This window comes from Trachemys scripta, chromosome 2 (genome assembly GCF_013100865.1).
Source record: "Trachemys scripta elegans isolate TJP31775 chromosome 2, CAS_Tse_1.0, whole genome shotgun sequence".
Classification (NCBI taxonomy): Eukaryota; Metazoa; Chordata; order Testudines; family Emydidae; genus Trachemys; species Trachemys scripta.
The window spans coordinates 28,973,964-28,994,661 of NC_048299.1; the positions used below are offsets into that span (position 1 = coordinate 28,973,964).

Here is a 20,698-nt window from a genome sequence, read left to right on the forward strand (position 1 = left end):
AATGAAGAAAGATGGCAAGTTACTTGTATCAAAAAAAGATTGTTTAGCTGATAGTGGTACAAGCAGATGACTCTGAAGTTGTAGACATTGCAGATGTTGGATGTTTATAATTCAGTGTCTAAGCTGGACCTTGAAACAAAGTGGTTAAGAAAAGTCACTCTTACTCACTGAGTACTCTTCAATACTGTTTTTGAGATCTGTAAATGAAAGGTTCCTCCTTGTGAAGGTGCTTGTACTTCTGTTTATACTAAACCCGCATTGTTAGGGAGAAGAATTATTTAATAGATCACAAGGATTATCTAAATCAGGGGTGGCCAACCTGTGGCTCCGGAGCCACATGTGGCTCTTCAGAAGTTAATATGCTGCTCCTTGTATAGGCACCGATTCCGGGGCTGGAGCTACAGGTATCAACTTTCCAATGTGCTGGGGCGTGTTCATGGCTCTGCCACAGGCCCTACCCCCACTCCACCCCTTCCCGTGCCCTCCCCTGAGCCTGCCGTGCCCTCACTCCTCCCCCCCTCCCCTCCAGAGCCTCCTGCATGGCACGAAACAGTTGATTGGGGGAGGGAAGGGGAAGCGCTGATCGGCGGGGCTGTCGGTGGGTGGTAGGCTCTAGGAGCAGGGTGGGGGGGGCTGCTGACGTATTACTGTGGCTCTTTGGCAATATACACTGGTAAATTCTTGCTCCTTCTCAGGCTCAGGTAGGCCACCCCGATCTAAATCTATTGAAACTTTTATTTCTAGCAACATACCAAACCGCTTGAGAAAAAACATTTTTTAAATGTTAAAATTCATAAATGCCTAATAAAACTTTACTTTTAAACTGGAAATATTCACCTTCGATATTTGCTTATATGCAGCAATAAAAATCACTTCAGAAGTCTATCAGTAACAGTAAAAATATAATTGATAAATACTCGCACTTCAAAATAACATACCAGCTATATTTTGAATGCAAACATTTTGAAATTCTTAAATCTACCCAAAACACCAATTTATGACAGTAATCTGTTTTCATTTCCTAGCATAGTAAGAAATGGTAAGAAGTCTAATAAATTTATTTTTGCACCATTCTTATCAGCTAATCCAGATTGAAGATGATGATATGGATGTCTCTGAAACAGTCATTTCCTTTTGGGGAGCATTCTTCATAATCTTTCATTTTGATAACCAGGCCTTTCATCTTTGTGTTGCACTGTTTACATTTAGCATGTGTTCCTTTCTTATCTGGAGGTTCACAAAATTCTGGAAAATAAGTAAAAATATTCCCAAATAGGGTCTTTTTTATAACCTGCAGCCAGGCAGTATTTTCCTTCTGTTCCCATGTGTTGAAATCAACACTAGAGGCTGCACTCAAATGAATGTTGTCCCTTCTTCACACAGTGTCCTGCTTTGACACCAGTGTTACTCCTTTTCTTGGTGTGCTTCTTCTCTCTTTTTACATAACTCCCCCACCCCTACTCCCAAGAAATCAAAAGGACTAATAACAATCCAGGACTTCTGCTTGTGTAACTCACATGCCTTTTGCACTGCAGTATTTTATTTGTTGCAAAATTTAATGGATTTCTGTTAGTTTGTATCTCTGTCTGTGTATACATGGAAGGAAGCAGAGAAAGGTCATTTACTTGAAGTGCCCAGAACAATCCAGAAGCAAGGGCTGGTAGTTACTGGGTAGATGAGTTTTTCCATGAGATGAAGAGTAAGTTTCCATAGTGGGTAGAGTCATAAGCATTCATCATTTTGAGAATCGAGCCAATCAGAACTTAGGTAGGGAGAAGCTATAAAATAGGAGTACGAGTATGAGACCACCCAGGTGGTCAGTGAATGATCCTGATGGGATACATGATGGTATGTCCTAAAGTCTGAGGCTGGGTCCCAATGCCTGTGATGACTTTGCTAGTCTTTTGCACCCTGTAGCACAGCCCCTGGACCCCCCACAAGATTAAACCTTTTATACAGTATATGATTTATTGTGCCATATTTATAAAGCTTGACCTCAAAAGTTAGATTTGTTCCCCCTGATTCTTTCTTTGTATGGAAAAGTTGTCTTTAACTCAGTTTTTGATAGAGGTTCATGGATTAAGCATATTTATTTTTAAAATGTTTTAAGAGATTATGATAAGTTTAGACATAACATATTTTGTATTACAGTAAGATTTCATTTTAAACAGGTTTATTTTTAAAAAGAAACATACTTTAAATAAAATCCAATGTAAATATTTTTTTATCCATCCTGTCATATGGTGATGTTAACATACTACGGGGTGGTGTTATGCTTTTAGAATTATATATATTTTTAAAAAATAAAGACAGTTTTTTCCCCTGTAAGTAGTTTTGTGGTTCATAATTCTGTCTGAATTTCCAATAGTTTTTCCTGTGAGCAAGTGGTTGAGGATGTTCTCTACCTGAGCTCACCATCTTAGCAGAAATTTGCATTTATGTACCGTTGCTAGTAGTAGTATTACATTCTCCTGCAGATGTTGGTTGTGGTTCTGTTTCTTGTATTTAGGACTAAACTTTATCTGTTCCACATTACTGTTTAAACAGGTAAAAGTTATTCCTTTTGTTGACATTGATAAATTACGGTGGTATGCAAAATATTTTGTTTGTACTAAATAATACCTTAAATCTATTTAAAATAGATTGATTAGCTCAGTTCTGTGACTGTTAATTTGGAAAAAATTACAGAGGAAAGGCTCAAGTGAAATTCCCAAATTCCTTAGCCCAATACTGTGCTCACTACTTTAGACTGCACTGCCTGTTATCCTCTATCTTGAAAGTGAGATCTGAGAGGTGTAAAACAGTGCTTTTTTCCCCACCATTTGCTCCACACGCATTCCAAGTTTGGGAAGGAGAGGAGCCATCAATATTTCATGTCTTGAAACAAAACCCAGTGAAATCTTCCAGTTATTGAATACTGCTTTATCTTTTCACAAGTCTGCCATATGAGATCATTAAAAGATGCCATTTGCAGGAATGTTTAAAGATTTTTAATAAACTATAAATACAGTTTGTGAAATAATCCTTGTGGTTATGGGTCAAAAAATAGATTTGTTTTTGTTTGACTTTGATTTGACTGTTTTAATTGCAGAAGGTGTCTCTGTATAAAAGTAAGACTTTGTTTTTGATTATATAAATTATATTTCCTATTATACTTCTGTAATATAATTGATTTTTATTAAAGGAGAAAATTAAAAATACACTTGCAGTTTAAGTAATACTTAATTTCTTCTCTCACAATAGCCAACTACTCCACCAAGCCAAGGCAGGCCGGATTCACCAGTTTATGCTAATTTACAAGAACTGAAAATATCTCAGTCTGCACTTCCACCTTTACCTACAAGTTCCCCAATTCAGATTAATGGAGAATGGGAAACCCATAAAGATACTACAGGACGTTGTTACTACTACAACAGAGGAACACAAGAAAGAACCTGGAAACCTCCTCGTTGGACCCGGGATGCAAGCATAAACAAAGGGGATTCCCACAGCCAAGCTGATCAGGAGGTAGTTATTCAGTATAACTAGAACAGTGAGATTGAGTGATGCATGGCTATGTTCTTGGGCTAGTAAATTATGTTGCTGCCTATTTGAACTGTAAAATTAAAATGTAAACTGTTTTGAGGTAGAGAGGAATTGTTTTTCATTATTTTCCTCTTCTTCTCTGGAGGAAAAGCCTCTTTCATTTGGCTAGATATGTGTTAGTAAAATTTGTGTTACTCTAAGCTGTTAAACTTGTGTGCCCCCAAACTAGAAGTGAGCCCAAACCTCTGGGCTTGCACTTTTAGAGTTGCTTCTTCCCTCAGTGGGTATCTGACACCTATAGTTAGTATTTTGTTTTTCTTTCCTTCCTTTGAAGAACAAGTGAATGGCCTTTTTTGAAGCTAATAAGCCCCCATGTAACAGTGGAGTAAGTCAGCTGTAACTTCTAGGATGTGGAATGCATTCTCTTGTGCATTCTGTCCTCTTAGTGATGTTATGTCTAGAAGAAGGATCTTGGAAAAATAAGATGTGGCTGGCTTGAAAGTCTACACACTAAATTATTCTTTGTGCTCTCATATGCTGATTTGGATCTTGTGGCATATCTTCCTATCTCAATGGACAGAAAACAGTGGAGTCAATCACTGGCCAGACAATTTTGGCACACCTTTCCTGTGGCTTTTTTCGTGCTTTGATCAATTGTCCCTTTGCTTCATCTGTACCAGAACATAGTACAATTCACATATTTTGTAGTGCACAAATTCATTTATTGGCATCTCATTTTCATGCTGTAAGAAGCTTCCATTGCTGTAGAGAGTATCATACTCAGTTTGGAGGAGCAGTTATTCTCTAGCTTTCTCTCCCTGCACTGCCCTTTAAAGAGCTTCATTTTAGGCTCAGAATGTGATCTGTCAGTCCTCCTTGGACAGAAGGACTAAATTTGACCTATAGACAAATAAAAATGGGATTTCCTCAAGTTTCCTTAAGGAATATTGGAACGAAATTTAAAGCTCAAATTAAACAAAATAGTGTGATAACACTACCAAATAATTCCTTAGAAATTCTTATAGGACTTCCTAGCGGTGGTAGGAAATAAGAGTTAATTTTTCATATTTTAGAGCTGCAAAATAGTAGCTAGTTACTGGAAAAAATTGTCTAATGTTAATTGACTGGCTTATAAATTTTGGAAGGGTTTCTATAATAAATCAGTTACGTGCATAACAAAACAGGAGAAAAAAGGTTATTTAGATGTTTGGATACCTTGTAATTAATAATATGATAAAATCTGCAAGAAAACACATCTTTAAAAAATTGTCTACAGTGAGATTGGAATGAAAATGGAAAGACATGCTGCTTTGCTCCCAGTATTTTCCTCAGTGATCTACACTTATTGGGTCTTGATAGACAATGTGCAGAAACAGTACTGTTTGTAGAATAGAAATAATGCTTATAGTCAGTTTTAGACAGAAATGTAAATTTTATTTCTGCAATAGAGTATAATTTTGATACATTAAAAATGATGGAATGTGAAGATGTCATACTTCAGCCATTATATAAAAAGGAAAAGCAAAAGAGAACGGTGATACATTCAAGTTTGAAATTTTTTATTTTGAACTTGATTTCATCAGAGTTGGGATAGTTACAGTGATTGCATGCATCATCATGGAAGCAATCCTTAACTTCTGTTTCCTAGACTTGAATTTGCATGCTTTTCAACAGTTTCTGAATGGTCACGTAGAACCTGTCTTAGTTCAGAACTGTAAGACTGCAAATTGCAGGACTCGACTGCAAGACGGGTACAATTTTGTGTTAGGGCAGTTTAAGTCCTGTTTGGAAAGAGTGTGCTCTTACATTATTTTTCCATCTACATATGCATTTCTATATAACCATCTCTCCCTTGTTTATAGTATCTATGCATTATTTACATAAGGTGTCTTTTAGTAAATTCCACAGATCTGTTACAGTAGAACCTCAACATATTTGTAGCATTGGAGGCAGCATTCAAAATTGCAAGTATGTTGAAGAGGCATTATAACAGATCCATGGAACCTATTACTTAGAAATACTGCTGAAAATAAATAAATCTCTGCTTACCTGAAAACTTTCTAAGATGTACATGCATATTTTCTGAGCTGAGCAGCCACTTAACACTTTCCTCTTCTCCTTGCATATCAGTAAACCAATCGGTGAGAAAAATGAGGAAACTCTAGTTGGAGGGAGGTGTGACTATTTATTTAAAATTATAAATTCTTTTAAAATACACGTTTATCTTGCCATTCTAACTGTTAGATGAATCTCAGAAACTGATATGACTGGAAGAAAAAACAAACATTTACTAGCAAACTTCCCACTTGATTTTTTCGGTGCCCAGTTTTAACATTTCATTTTTGTTGTTGTTTTTTTTTAGTACAACCATCTTCCTCAGCTGTACTTTGTTATAAGTACTTAATCGGAAAACTGATTTAAAACTTTAGAGTGCTGGTGTCCTGATGTAAAAGATGAGGGCTTCAAAAGTTTCTGACTCTGGATTATTAATGTAATAGGAGGAAGGGGAGAGAGAGAAATGATTCCTCTTCCCTGGTCTTGCCCACCCCCAACAGGATTGAATCTCTGCTGCTTCTCCTAGAGTCTGAAGCAGCATCACTGTGGCATTTACAAGCATTTCATCAGTTTCACTGCCTCAGAGCCTGTAGGCAGCAGGGAAGCAGATTATATGCTTGTAAATGTCATGGTGCTGCTTCTGACACTCTCCCATTAGCTAAAAAAAAATTTCCCACTCACGGTTGTTGACTAGAAGAGGACTTCATTCAAAGTCTGGTTGAAATAGTAGCTCTTCAGTAACCAGCCCTTTAGCAGTCTCCTGACAATAGGTTGATGGTATACATTATTTTCCACCCCATCTTTCTTCCTTCTTTCCACTGTCAGCACTAACAATGGGCCTTGTCTTTTTGCTCCTGTCCTTCATCAAAGAGCTGCATTTTACCTTTTGGCTTCCCCCTACCTTTGAATCATAATCTTACCATGTGGTCCTACCCTCATGAATATTTTATTCATTTTTGTGATGAATACCTCATTTCATTGATGGTTAAAGTTTAGTTCTTCATCTTTGTTCGTGATCCTTGTGCACTTGTTTTCGGACAGTCATGTCTTTTCAGTCTCTTTAAGGCCACTGAAGAATGCATGCTTTGAGTAATGTAAACTTTGTTCTGGTTAAGTTTCCCAATCACAAATGATCCTCATAAATTAAATAACCGTTGTGTCCTTGGTGGCTGGATTCCACAGTCTCTGAACCTCTGAGATACTTCTAACCTGATAATATAGATAGTATTTTTCAGAAAGTGCAAATTGACAGATGTATTCATTTTCAGCCCTTTCATCCATTGGGCCTTTTCCTGTTTGCATTTTGGGAGTTTAATTATCTCTTTTCATCTGCTGTATGTTGGACATCTTAACTATGAATTTTTTCAAGTATGTTTGTTGGATCTTCTGGCAAATCTGCCAACTATATTCTCTTGAGTCCTAGTGGTTGAGTTGCAGATGTCTAGCAATAAAATACAATGACAATTTAAATAATCAGATCCAGGGTGCAGCTAATATTTCTTAAGTGCAAGATTGTGTATGATAAAGATGTAAACGTGAGACGCTCCAAAGATTTGAGAAAAATCAACTATGATAGGACACATGTAACTGCTCTTGTTCTAGATCTTCTCTGATGATGAAGATTCAGATTTCAGAGGGGTAGCCGTGTTGGTCTGAGTCTTTAAAAAGTACCTTTAAGGTGCTACAGGACCCTCTGTTGCTTTTTAAAGATTCAGATTGTTTTCTTAAAATGTATACCCTAATACTATTGGTCTAGAGTACTAAATCTAAGGCCTTTTCACTTATAGATTGATGTATAAAATTGTACTTTCACACATTTAGGTCTCTAACTGAAATGAATGAGTATATCTCAAAATGTTAAACAGCAAGCATAAATAGAAAAGGAAATAACCCACTGGACTTTTTATAAGTTGTATACATGGGAGAAATGGCTGGCCACTTAAATTTTGTCAGAAAAGTGGGAAAGCAAGGTGACTTAGATCTGAGGGGTGTGTAAGGTTATACTGAAGCAGAAGGCAATTGAATTAGCTCATTATTGGTCCTGAAACTCCTTGATTAGGAAGGAAAGTTTAGATAATTAGAAACTGATGTAGCTGTACCTTTTTATAGGCAAAGTAAGTGGAAAGTGTTTCAGAGCATAGCTGCACTTCTAATGGACAGACAGGGGACTTGATAAACACAAAGGAAAAACAAATGTGGTTCCAGTGAAGTTTTCTGCAAGTTCTCGGTATTTAGCACAAAAAAAGTACCTAATGACCAAGAATGAGGGCCTAAAAATCAGGAGTCTAGAAAGTAAATGGGAGGTTGGAATTATTAGATGAGCTTCATCCTAGGCAATGCATGCTAATATATCTGAGGAAGAATAATGTGAAACAGATATTAACAGGGTGAATATATTGGACAGTAAAGTGATGTGGGAATATGGGCAATGAGTTAAGTTTGAACTAGGAATGCAGTATGGTAGCAACAAGGGTAATACAACTTTTGGCTGCACGTGAAGAGGCATTTTGTCACGGAGAATGGTAGTGGTTTCTCTGTACATGGCTTAGAAATGAACATAATAGAATGTGCCATTCTGGATACCTCATTAGCAGAAAGTTGTAGGCAATCCATAGAAGAACAACAAAAACAAAGGCTGTAGGGACTGATTGAAAATTAGATAAAAAATAAATATATATTTGCCAAATATTTGAAATAGACAAAGGGGAAGGACTTGTTTAAGGTTGTACACAAAGTTACGATTAGGAGTGATGGAAATAAAAACAAACTTCCTAATGAGTTTAATTGTGGAATAATTTTCAAAAGGAAGTGGTGAAAGCTGCACTACTGACCCAAACAGTAGAAGGTATATTGTAAGGGGGGGGGGGGTGGACAATGGCAAAGGAATGGATTTGGTGGTTTTGTCACTCATATTTCTCATAGCTGTGAACGGTAACTCTGGGGTTGCAATAGAGCTGTACAGAAGACAGGAACAAAAATACAGAGATCTCTTTAGAGACAATATGATGACCATGGAGAATTGGATTGTGGAGAGAAGGGTGAAAATACTTCATTCTTATGAATGTATAAGATTCAGAGGACAAGGGAAATTCAAAAACCTATTAAGAGCATAGATAAAATAATGAACAAGCGAAGGATGATGGAGATAGGGAAGATAAACAGTAAGTGGAAAAACAGTGAAAGAATCCAGAACTTCATGTGTCTGCAGTAGCGCCCTTTTTATGGATATTTTTTCTGGGAGTTTGTGGTAGTTCTATGAGAACAGATGGAATCTTTCATAGTGCATAATAACAAGAACTACTACAAAAATGGTTTGTTGAATGTCAACTACAGGCTCTTTACCACTGATCTTGAATAGAGTTGAAAAAAGAATATTGAAAGGAAATTTTATGTCGTCAGGAATGTTAAAAAATTGGCCTATGCAACTTCTAATTTTGAGAGAAAAACTGGACTAGAGAAGGTGACTTTGTATGTTTCTCTTCAGTTTTTAAGAACACCTGTAATTCTTTGTTAAGGGAATAGCTATGACTTGAAAGCATACGATTCTCGAAGTGAGTGAACCTTCTAAAGGTAGTTGGTAGGAAAGTGAGATTGGTTCAAAACTACCTTTCCTACCAAAATGTAATTGGTTTGATACCAAACATTTGATTTTTTTTTTCCCCCTTTTTAAGTTTGAGCTCTAATTATCCAGTGAGTCCTTTTGGTATAAGCAAAACAGTTGTATAATTGTAACAATTATTGAATAAACTGAATAAGCCGTTCATTCTTTCACAAGGTTATTTCACTATGGTATTTATTTGTAATAGAACAGTGGCTTGGAGCCAACTGAGAACAGGATACCATTGAGCGTTGTACAAATAGAAGTTATAGTCTAAATAGACAAAGAAGATGAAAGGAAAGAGAGAATGCTTTGCAATTGTTATGTTAGCGCCATTAGTTTTGTGTGGGATGGAGGTTGGTGGTACAATGTTTTTAATTTTGTAGCTCCAGTTTAGTAAGGGGAATAGCTAAAAAGACAAACACAAGAAGAGAGGAGGGTAAGGATGTAAGGAAGGAGGGGGGCATGGAAGGCAGATGGAGTGGGGTTGCAGTGAGGAGACTGAGGGAGCACACAGGAGTGTTTGTAGCAAACAGCCAGTCAGCATCGGAGAGAGAATATGAGAATATTCAGACTGAAAACTGGAGAAAGCAGTCTATCATTATTGTTTCATAGCTCCTGCTTCAAGTGCTTCTGCAGCTATCTTTAAGTGTCTGTCTGGCTCCTCCCTGCAGTTTCTCTCTTCCTTTCTCCAAGCCCACAGAGCTGGAGGGAGAGGTGGGTTCTCATGAAGCCTAGTTATTCCTGGAATTGGAGGTGTCTTGTACAGTTCTGGGCTTAGACTTGCTTAAACTTCTTCTTCAACTGCTTCTGCCAGATAAAGAATATAAAATGTCTTCACTTGATTTATTTTTCTAATCACAAAACAGGAATTGCATTAAAGTTTAGACCTATACCACCTAAATTCCTTTGTCATGTGTAAGATTTTGCATGATACATGTGAAGAAGGTATTCCAGTTGAGATTCGTTTGCCTCCGTGATCCTCAAGGATGATAACTTTTATATAGTTGCACTTGTGCCTAACTGGAACGTAACTTGAGGGCAGACTTTGTATAGTAGAGTAGATGAGATTTTGTTCTAGCAGTGTTCTTCCATTCACAGGTATTCTACTGGGATTTAACTGTATGGTATTTCTGCAGTGCCATAGTGGTAGTAGTGACTGCTTGGCAGAAGCAGAATATAGATGCACTAAATTATTTGCAAAGACAGACTGTTATCTGAAAAGTCCAAAGAGCGCTCAGTCCTCTATTTTGGTTCTACTGATACGAGTATATTTAAAGCTTTATCAGGTTGGGCCTATCACTAGTATTTCTTAACTGTCAAGATCTCTTCAGTGCAGCTCTTGATATTCAGAACCAAGGATGGACTATAACTGACAGACAGAACATACCCGAAGGCTTTTCAGCCTTAAGTGATTTACAAACTCCCACATCAAACTCCGCACATAAGTAATGTTATGTTAAGTTTATGGGTGATGTATGGGTCTTTTCTCTTTTGAAGTGGGCATCCTTTATAATCGACAGGTTTTTCATGCTTTGTTTTTTAGCATCCAGAAGGTGACTCTGTAGAGGGCTCATCTATTTTGGTCGACTTGGGAAGCTAGCTCATGCAAATACTGAGGCCATTTCATGTAAATTATACATTAGTCTTGTACTTCCTTTTGGGGTACACACACACATCAAAGAAAAACTTCATAGAAGGAAATAGATATGCTTTTTTAGCCATAATTCACCCTCTGTAGAGCCTGAGTGCTGCCTCATGTAGGGAACACAGATTTAATCCAGGTGTTTGCAGGACAGCTCTGCCATACCTTAATGGGGACAGAGGAGTCTGGCAGGGAGGCACTGCAGTGGCAGATCCAGGTGGTTGAAACCACCACACCGCCATGTACCCGACCCAGGGTGGGGAGGGGGATTATTTTTATTCACTTTTGTGTAGTTGAAATGTAAGATTTTGAAACACAATGGTTGGGAGAAACTGAACTACCAACTTGTTCCACTGCCAAAGGCAGAGAATCTGGTGGCTTGAAGTTGAAGGACAGAGCCTAGTTCTGGAGCCTCCAGCAATAACATTGGGCTGCTTCCAAATTCCACAGGTGGGAGGCATTAGCCCATGAGAAATGGAATGAGGAGAGAAGCTGTGCAGCAGAAATAGATATGCTTGTTTAGGAAAAGTCACTGTGGCCTCCCTCCCCCAAGAAACTAAATAGGTCTTTTGGGTATAACAAAATTCAGGTGAACCAACATTATTAGTATTGTTTTAAAAGATATAAATACTAGGAAACCAATTTCTTGTTTTGTATTGCTACAAAAGCTGAAGATCTGCCATTTTCCTCCTGCTTTACAGATTTCCCCCTCTCAAAACCTTGTATCATGGCCCCATCTTTCTAGCAGAGGAGCTATTCCCTTTAGAGCCCATTGTGGCTACGTGTTAACTGTCAGGGTTGTTGAGTAACATGATGTGCCTATGGTTGCCAACTTTCTAATAGCACAAAACCGAACACCCTAGGCCCACCCCGAGGCTGCGCCCCCTGCTCAATACATTCCCCCTCCCTTAGTGGCTCAGTCTCCCCCAACCTCACTCACTTTCACCAGGCTGGGGCAGAGGATTGGGGTGTGGGAGGGGGTGCGGTCTCTAACTGTGGGTGCAGTCTCTGGGGTGGGGCCAGAAATGAGGTGTGCAGGAGGGGGCTCCTGGTGGGGGTGCAGGCTCTGGGGTGGCGCTGGGGATGAGGGATTTGGGGTGTAGGAGGGGGCTCTGGGCTGGGGCCAAGGGTTTCGGAGTGCGGGAGGGGGCTGCGGGTTGAGGCAGGGCATTAGGGTGCAGGAAGGGGTGCAGGCTCTGGGCTGGGGATGAGGATTCAGAGTGTGGGAGGGGGCTCTGGGCTGGGGCAGGAGGTTGGGGGGCGCTGAGAGCTCTAGCTGGGGGTGCAGGCTCTGGGATGGTCCTGGGGATGAGGGGTTTGGAGGGTTAGGAGGGTGCTCTGGGTTGGGAGGGGCGGGGCTCAGTGCTGGGGAAGGGGGATGGGGCACAGGCTTACCTTAGGCAGCTCCCAGTTAGCGGCACAATGGGGCTAAGTCAGGCAATCACTGCCTGTCCTGGCTCCTCGCCGCACCCTGGAAGCGGCCAGCAGGTCCAGCTTCTAGGCCAGGGGAGGAGAGGGAGCCAGGAGGCTCCGTGCGCAGCTCTTGTCCCCAGGCACTGCCCTTGCCCCAGGCACTGCCCCCTCAGTTCCCATTGGCCACAGTTCCCAGCCAATGGGAGTGCAGAGCCGATGCTTGGGGCGGGGACAGTGTGCAGAGCCCCGTGGTTCTGCCGCCTAGGAGCCGGACTTGCTGGCCACTTCCAGGGTGCAGCGCAGTGCCAGGACAGGTAGGGACTAGCCTGCCTTAGACCCACAGGACAGCTGACCGGACTTCTAACGGCCCAATCAGCGGTGCTAACCGCAGCTGCAACAGTCCCTTTTTGACCGGGCGTTCCAGTCGAAAACCAGACACCTGGCAACCCTAGATGTGCCCCCTCCTATGAATAGTGAAGCAGTCCGAACTGCTACCAGCCATGACAGCTAGAGAATCTAAAAGGGAATCTATAGTTAAGATGGATGCTGGAGTTTTTGGTGTATGGCACATCTGTCTTTGGGACTACCCTATCACATGGATAAAAAATGGAGGAGACATATCAAGTTAGAGATGCCTGCTCAAATTTTCTTCCACATGCCCTGAATGTCCTGATCATCCACCTCCCAAAGCCTCTCTTCTTTACCTCTCCTACACATAATGATCCTTTTCTTATATTTTAAAGATACTGGTGCTCAGTTGTCTGGCTGCTCCTGGCATAGCACCTACTCTATCAATTTTTCACTATGTATGCAACAGAGTTGCGGGGGGAGGGCAGGAAATGCCAGTGGAAATTTGGAGCACTGTAGGTTCCATTGCATGTGCACATCTGTTCAATGAGAGGGTTCTGGGACCTAGAGCAGGTACAGCTGGGGCTTCAGGTTATTCCTGGGGTTTGGTACGTTGAGTTTGGGAATAAGATTTTGATATAAATAGCTGGTATCTGCTCCCCCTAGGTCTTATGCAAGACTGTATGGATTGCTAGCAGTTAAACCACTGGATCAGCCCAGTAATGTCAAATAGTAGTATATTAATAAAATTCAGGTGCCGTTACTGACCAGGAACCTTGAGAAAATGAATTAAATTGAAGCTGCTTTGTTACGTGACACGTGCCAAAATAATTTGGTGAGTGGATGTTTGATGTCAGGAAATACATTGTTCTATAATGTCATCTAGCTCTTTCAAATTCAAGTCTTTAAACTAGTTAGTGATAACCAGACAAGTTTCTAAACACTAAAGATGTATTTATTTTCTGACTTAATGGTATTAAATAAAACTGGAAACACCCTTCGAATTATTTCTACTTTTTAAAACCTATTTCTATCCAAGTAAACTTTGATCTCTTTCAGATTTTGAACTATATTCATTCTTAAAACTTGCTTGTATGTTTCTGACTACTTGTAGCTGCTTTCATCTGAAGAAAACGACCACAGTTCTTGTTACAGCCAGTCAGATAGTCAGTATGGTTCTCCTCCAAAAGGTTGGTCAGAAGAATTGGATGAACATGGTCAAACCTTATATACCAATGACTATACTAATGAAAAGGTACATTCTCCTTTCTTCTCATCACATATATTCTAAATTGGCAGAACCTTTTCAGTAAATTTAGTTGTAAGACGATACAGATTTCATTTTCGGTGGTGAAAATCTTTCCTCAGTGCTGGCTTCCTTTGTTCTTAAATGTCCACAACTTTGGCAACTGAATTAACAGTTTGCTCTGGTGTATGTTGTATTGATATTCCGTGGGGATAATTTTCTTAATGCTAATTCAGTGAGAGATTTGGGGCATCAGCTCCAATTTACACAAAAATGTGTATTGCACAATTCTTTATATTTCTGTCCTCTTTGTGATGTTATAGGAACGTATTCCTTACCATTCTAATGTTCTTCTTTCTGTCTTTCAGAAACACTTCTTTTGATGGTGCTGTGTAGGGTTGATAATATAGTACTCTCCCTGGGTCTGTTTCCTGCTGAAAATATAGTTGCTTTTGCTTTTTATAACCTTGCTAAATCTTCTTTGGGAAGCAGCAAAATCTAGTGACTAGATCACAGCAGTATCAGGAGACTTGGGTTCTGTTCTAATTTCTGCCATTGACTAACTTCGACTTTGGGCCAGTCACGATAACACTGTTTCCTGATTTGTAAAATAGGAATAACACCCCTATTTTGTAAAACCGTTGGTAATCTTTTTGGTTTGTGTTCATATTAGCGCTGCTCTTAATTATTTTTAAAATAATTCTTTGAAACAATTATGAATTTCGTCTAACTGAAATGGATATGCTGCTGGAATATGTTGTAATGTATACTAAAATCATTTTTAAGATGCAGAATTTAAATTACAGTAGATTTTGGTAAAGGCTTGAATTTTGTGAAAGTTTTAGCTAGTGTACTTTTAAGGAGTCATGTTTAATGCTTCAGTTTGTCAAAACTGACTTGCAAATAAGTCATAAATTTAATTTACTTCAGAAAAAAATTCAGAATTTCACCACGACCAGAGCTTTTCCTCTCTTTAAGCTGTCCCTAGGTGCTGCAGAATGTGTTACTCTGTTATAATATGTTGTATAGCATTATAAATTTACTTTATGCTTTATAGTAAAATACATTTCCTGACTCAAAGAATTTATTGTAAGAGTATCTGTGAAGTCCCACTGTTTTCTGAGGGGCTCTGCCTGGTTTCAAAGGCCTGCCTGTATATCTTGTTTTAGGATCAGGGCCTGATACAAAGAACTTTGCCCTTAAGAACTCTTCCTTTTCAGTGAAATTGTGCGCATGCACTGTTACAGATGTTGGGTCTGTAGACTGCTTGTCCTCTCGACAATTTAGTTACCGGAGCTGAATAAATTACTTGTCAATACTCTTACTAAATAATTAAAGGTTTAGAACAATAATTTTGTGCAATAATCTCTCTAAAATGGGCCCTTACTACAACTTACCTCTTAGCCGTACCAGGAACTTAATGGAGCTTGATCAGATAAGTGGCAGGACTTTTATATAAATTTCTGTATTCTGTTCTTAGACTTTTAAACTTAACCCTTTCACGTTGAAAAGAGTGCAGTATACTGTACTTTAAAAAAAAAAATCTGTTTATCTCGACGCTGTGACATCACAGGGTTATACGTTCTGGGGAGCTTTAATAGAGATGTTGAGAGTTAATGTGACCTGGAACAGAAAAAGAGCACATAAAATTTACTTTCTTATTGCTTTTTAGTTTTGCCTAATTGAAAAGGGTGCACAGTTGGTACATTTCTGAAGTAAATGGAATTTTATTATTTGCAAGTTGTCTTCAAGCTTGATTGCAAAGTATCTAAGGCTTGGTCTACACTAAACCCCCAAATCGAACTAAGGTACGCAACTTCAGCTACGTGAATAACGTAGCTGAAGTCGACATACCTTAGTTCGAACTTACCCCCGTCCAGACCCGGCAGGCAGGCTCCCCCGTCGACTCCGCGTACTCCTCGCGGCGAGCAGGATTACCGGAGTCGACGGGGAGCACTTCTGAGTTCGATTTATCGCGTCCAGACTAGACGCGATAAATCGAACCCAGAAGTTCGATTGCCTGCCGCCGAACCAGCGCGGTAAGTATAGACAAGCCCCAAGATGTGTTGTGATATCAGTCTTTCTGTCACGGTTATTAAATTTCCTATTATCACATTTATTTCTACAGTGGATAAAACATGTAGACGAACAAGGTAGACCATATTACTACAGTGCTGATGGATCACGATCAGAATGGGAACTTCCAAAGGTAACAAAAACAAAAGTACAGTGACAACTGGTTGTTCTTTCAGTAAATGTTCAGAAATCTGTGGTGGGAGTTCTTCACAACAGATGTATTCTTTCAATTGTGGCTAATGCCCCATGTTTAATTATTCTTGACATTTCTTTGGGTTTTTTCTGTGAAGACACTCGTTATCATGAAGGATGCGACATCAGAAATAATTCAGTATAATGGTGTTAAAAATACAAGAGAAAGTCTTACCTCTGTGCCTAACAGTATTTTTCAAGTAGTGCTGCACAGTAGCATTGGCCTTCCTGTTATAGAGGCAGGGTTTTCAAAGTATTTTTTATGAGTAGTAGTATTGTTCACTTTTTAAACTCAGCTCTATAGACAATGATATTCATCAGAGGCCCTTGAGAGAAACTATGAACTAGTTTTTAAAACAAGTTGCAATACCAGTACTAGCAGACCAAGAAAGAGGAGACCTGAGCAAAGTGGGAAATGACCAGGAAGATCATTTTCTAACAGAACTTGCCTGTACAAATATACTGACCTCTAAATTACTAAGGAGTTAAATGGAATTCTGCTGTAATCCTCACACAATGTGTTAGGGAGATTTTTCTTTAATCCTATAATCCAATAGAGATCTTAAATTTTGTGGCAGCCAAAAACCTATCAGGCTATCCTTAATGAATACAGTATGAAAATTACTTAGATACTGCTCAGTTGCTTCAGTCCAGTAATTAGCAGTCTTATACTCTTGAACAAATTGCTTTTATCAAAAGCACTTTGAGCAGTCAATTTGTATAATATGAATTTAATCCAGGAAGTGAAAGATGAGTTTCTGCTGCATGCTGTCAGTATTTTTAATGTAGAGTGTTTTTGACAGAGTGGAAGGGCCCACTAATTCAGTTTTGGATCTGAATTATACAAATAATTGATACTATTGGCTCTAATCTAAGAACTACAGTTCACAGTGCCAACCCAATAGAAATTTACCTAAAGCACAAGAGTAGAGAAAGGCGGTGTCTCAAGGTGCTGTGTGTTTTTGTAATGCAATAGTTTAGAGGTCCCAATCAAGGATCAGGGCCTGATTGTACTAGTTATTGTAACTACACAGAGGCTGTCTCTACACTTGGAGTTGGGGTGTGATTCCCAATTTGAATAGACATACTCATACTAGCTTTCATCAAGTAGTAGTGTAGCAGTAGCGCGAGTGGCAGCACAGGTTAGTCGCCCCAACTACAAACCTACCTGGACCCTGTGGGTATGTACTTAGCGTGGCTAGCCTGTGCTGCTGTCTGTACTACTGTGGCTACACTACTGTTTTTTAGTGTGCTAGCTTGATGAGAACTAGCACGAGTATATCTGCTGTGTCTGGAAATCACACCCTCAGCTCCAAGTGTAGATGTAGCCAAAATGAAAACACACAATTGTCTCATTGTTAACACGTGCTTCCCTTGTTTGTTTGTATCCACCTGTTGTTTTATCATTACTTCAGACTCTTAAGTTCTTAAAGCAAAGATGGTCTTTTCACTGTGTTTGTAAGGACTAGCATAAGGATGCTGTGATTGGGGCCTGTAGGCACCACCATAATAGAAAGAATTAATTAATTAAAGCAGTCTCTGTTTACATGGTTAGGAAATAATCTTAATCTTTTAAAAGAATGAGTAATGGTAAATGAGTCTGAAATTACCAAAATTTACCAAATATTAACTTGGTGTAAACAAATGAACGATGGATCTTGCGCCATAACTCAGTGCCCTGTGTACTGTTAAAATAACAGCTTGAAATTCTAGAAGTCATTTAGTGTACCAGTTTGCCGCAAAAGATCTTAAGAGTACCCAACCTATAACTTACAGCGAATAATAGAGATTTGTGAGTAAAGGCAGGAGCACAATTGAAGCCTCATCTCTGGAAAACCCCTGATTTATTAGAACAGAGGCACGCAAGCTGATTTTCAGTGGCACTCACGCTGCCCGGGTCCTGGCCACCGGTCCGTGGGGCTCTGCATATTAATTTAATTTTAAATGAAGCTTCTTAAACATTTTAAAAACCTTAATTTACTTTACATACAACAGTAGTTTAGGTATATATTATAGACTTATACAAAGAGACCTTCTAAAAACGTTAAAATGTATTACTGGTATGCGAAACCTTATTTTAGAATGAATAAATGAAGACTCGGCACACCACTTCTGAAAGGTTGCTGACCCCTGTATTAGAAGTTGGTTCAAAACTTACCGAGTAAGTAAAGGATTGGAAAACATAATATAGACTGAAGATCTGTTTCAGGAAAAAGATTTTTCTCTTCTTAACTGTTAGGAGTGGGAGAAGAAAAGACTTTAGGAGACTTTTTGGCTGTTTTTACAACTGAAAAGGTATAGTGCTGAAACTGGGGGGTCCTACTCTGACATCCATCTGAACGTGAACTTAAACAAAAAATTTACATGTAGACCACACCAGTTCTCGTACCTAGAATCATTTTTGGCAAATTATTACAAATCCTTTAGAGCAACTGCATATCACTGGGAACCAAAAATAATCAAAAATAGTCAGGAAAGAGTTAACTGTGAAAGATGCTAACCTAAGACTAAAATTTTAAAATCTTCATGATGTATGTTGGATCCTGGACACTGCTATGAATATACCACCTTGGAAGAAAATTCAAACACCTATTGGGGAGATAAAAATACCAGGATTGTGGTGCAGGTTCTTGAACTGTGAATATATAAATGTTTTTTAGGGAAAGTTATCATATATACTTGTTCATTAGCCCGTTCCTTTATAAGCCAACCCCCCAAAATGGATAGGTAAATAGCAAAAACTGTATGACTCTTTCATAAGCTGACCCTATATTTCAGGGTTTGGAAAACTTTGGCTCCTGGCCCATCAGGGTAAGTCACTGGAGAGTCGGGACGTTTTGTTTACTTGGAGCGTCTGCAGGCATGGAACCCCTCAGCTCCCACTGGCCGCGGTTCACTGCTCCAAGCCAATGGGGGCGGCAAGAAGCGGCGCGGGCTGAGGGATGTGCTGGGCGCCGCTTCCCGCCATCCCAATTGGTCTGGAGCGGCGAACCGCAGCCAGTGGGAGCCGCGATCAGCCGAACCTGCGGACGCGGCAGGTAAACAAGCCAGTCCCTGGCGGGGCTGCGGGCCAAAGGTTGCCAATCCCTGTATTAGATATTCAATTCAATGATTCTATAGAGTTTAAAATCATCAAATTTTGGTGTAGACCCTTTTATAAGCCGACCCCCACTCTTTGATGCATCACTTTTTTACCAAAAATATTTGGCTTATGAACGAATATATACGGTACTCTTTCTATCTATATTGAGAGAGAGATAAATATATAGATATAAAAATATATAACTTTCCCTAAAAACAGCAATTTAATTATATAATATCGATATAAGAATCTATATAGAAATAAAATTAATACAGTGACATATTGGAGTAGCAGAATGCCTCCAGTTAACACAAAGTTTGGATGATTGGACTTGTTTTGAGAACTGCTAAAAGAACTTTGTTAGGCCTTGTAAGACTGTGACCTATCCTGCTATACTAGAACAGATGAGCATACTGAATAGGGCCCTACATTATGAACAAAATTCATTATTTAAAGAATATTTTGAAAACTATTTCCTGTATCCCACACAGATTCTGCTGACAGGAAGGATTTTAGTTGTCACATCTCAACAATTATATTTTTAAATGAAAATCAAACAGAGTACACTTAAAATATATATTTATATTTTCTAGGGCTGTTGATTAATTGCAGTTAACTTAGGTGATTAACTCAAAAAAATTAATTGCGATTAATCACAGTTTTAATCACCCTGTTAAACAATACAATACCAATTGAAATTTATTAATTATTTTGGATGTTTTTCTACATTTTCAAATCTATTGTATTTTGTTTTGTAATTGAAATCAAAGTGTATATTATTTTTTATAAATATTTGCACTGTAAAAATGACAAACAAAAGAAATAGTATTTTTCAATTCACCTCATACAAGTACTGTAGTGCAATCTTTGCCGTGAAAGTGCAACTTAGAAATGTAGATTTTTTTTTGTTACATAACTGCGCTCAAAAATAAAATAATGTAAAACTTCAGAGCCTACAAGTCCAGTCAGTCCTACTTCTTGTTCAGCCAGTTGCTCAGACTAACACATTTGTTTACATTTACAGGCGATAATGCTGCCCTCTTCGTATTTACAGTGTCACCAGAAAGTGAGAACAGGCGTTTGCATGGCACTTTTGTAGCTGGCATTGCAAGAAATTTACGTGCCAGATATGCTAAACATTTGTATGCCCCTTCATGCTTCGGCCACCATTCCAGAGGACATGCTTCCATGCCAATGACGCTCATTTAAAAAAACAATTCATTCATTAAATTTCTGACTGAGCTCCTTGGAGGAGATTTGTATGTCCCCTCCTCTGTTTTACCCACATTCTGCCACATATTTCATGTTGTTGCAGTCTCAGATGATGACCCAGCACATGTTGTTCATTTTAAGAAAACTTTCACTGCAGATTTGACAAAATGCGAAGAAGTTACCAATGTGAGATTTCTAAAGCTTGCTACATCACTCGACCCAAGGTTTAAGAATCTGAAGTGCTGTCCAAAATCTGAGAGGGACAATCAACATTCCAATGCAGAAACTAAACAACCCAAACCACCA

General features: G+C 39.0%; 1 protein-coding gene across 15 annotated transcripts in view; it reads left to right on the plus strand.

Moving 5' to 3' along the window:
- ARHGAP12 (Rho GTPase activating protein 12) overlaps positions 1–20,698 on the plus strand; it is a 147,501-nt gene that overhangs the window by 67,945 nt on the left and 58,858 nt on the right. For 10 of the 15 annotated variants that reach the window (XM_034760118.1, XM_034760121.1, XM_034760123.1 and 7 more), the window contains 3 exons: positions 3,244–3,507; positions 13,699–13,839; positions 15,959–16,039. In XM_034760118.1, coding sequence (XP_034616009.1) covers positions 3,244–3,507; positions 13,699–13,839; positions 15,959–16,039 — 486 coding nt within the window. The remainder of the gene's footprint in view (positions 1–3,243; positions 3,508–13,698; positions 13,840–15,958; positions 16,040–20,698) is intronic. The other 5 variants (XM_034760127.1, XM_034760131.1, XM_034760132.1 and 2 more) reach the window with 2 other exon arrangements.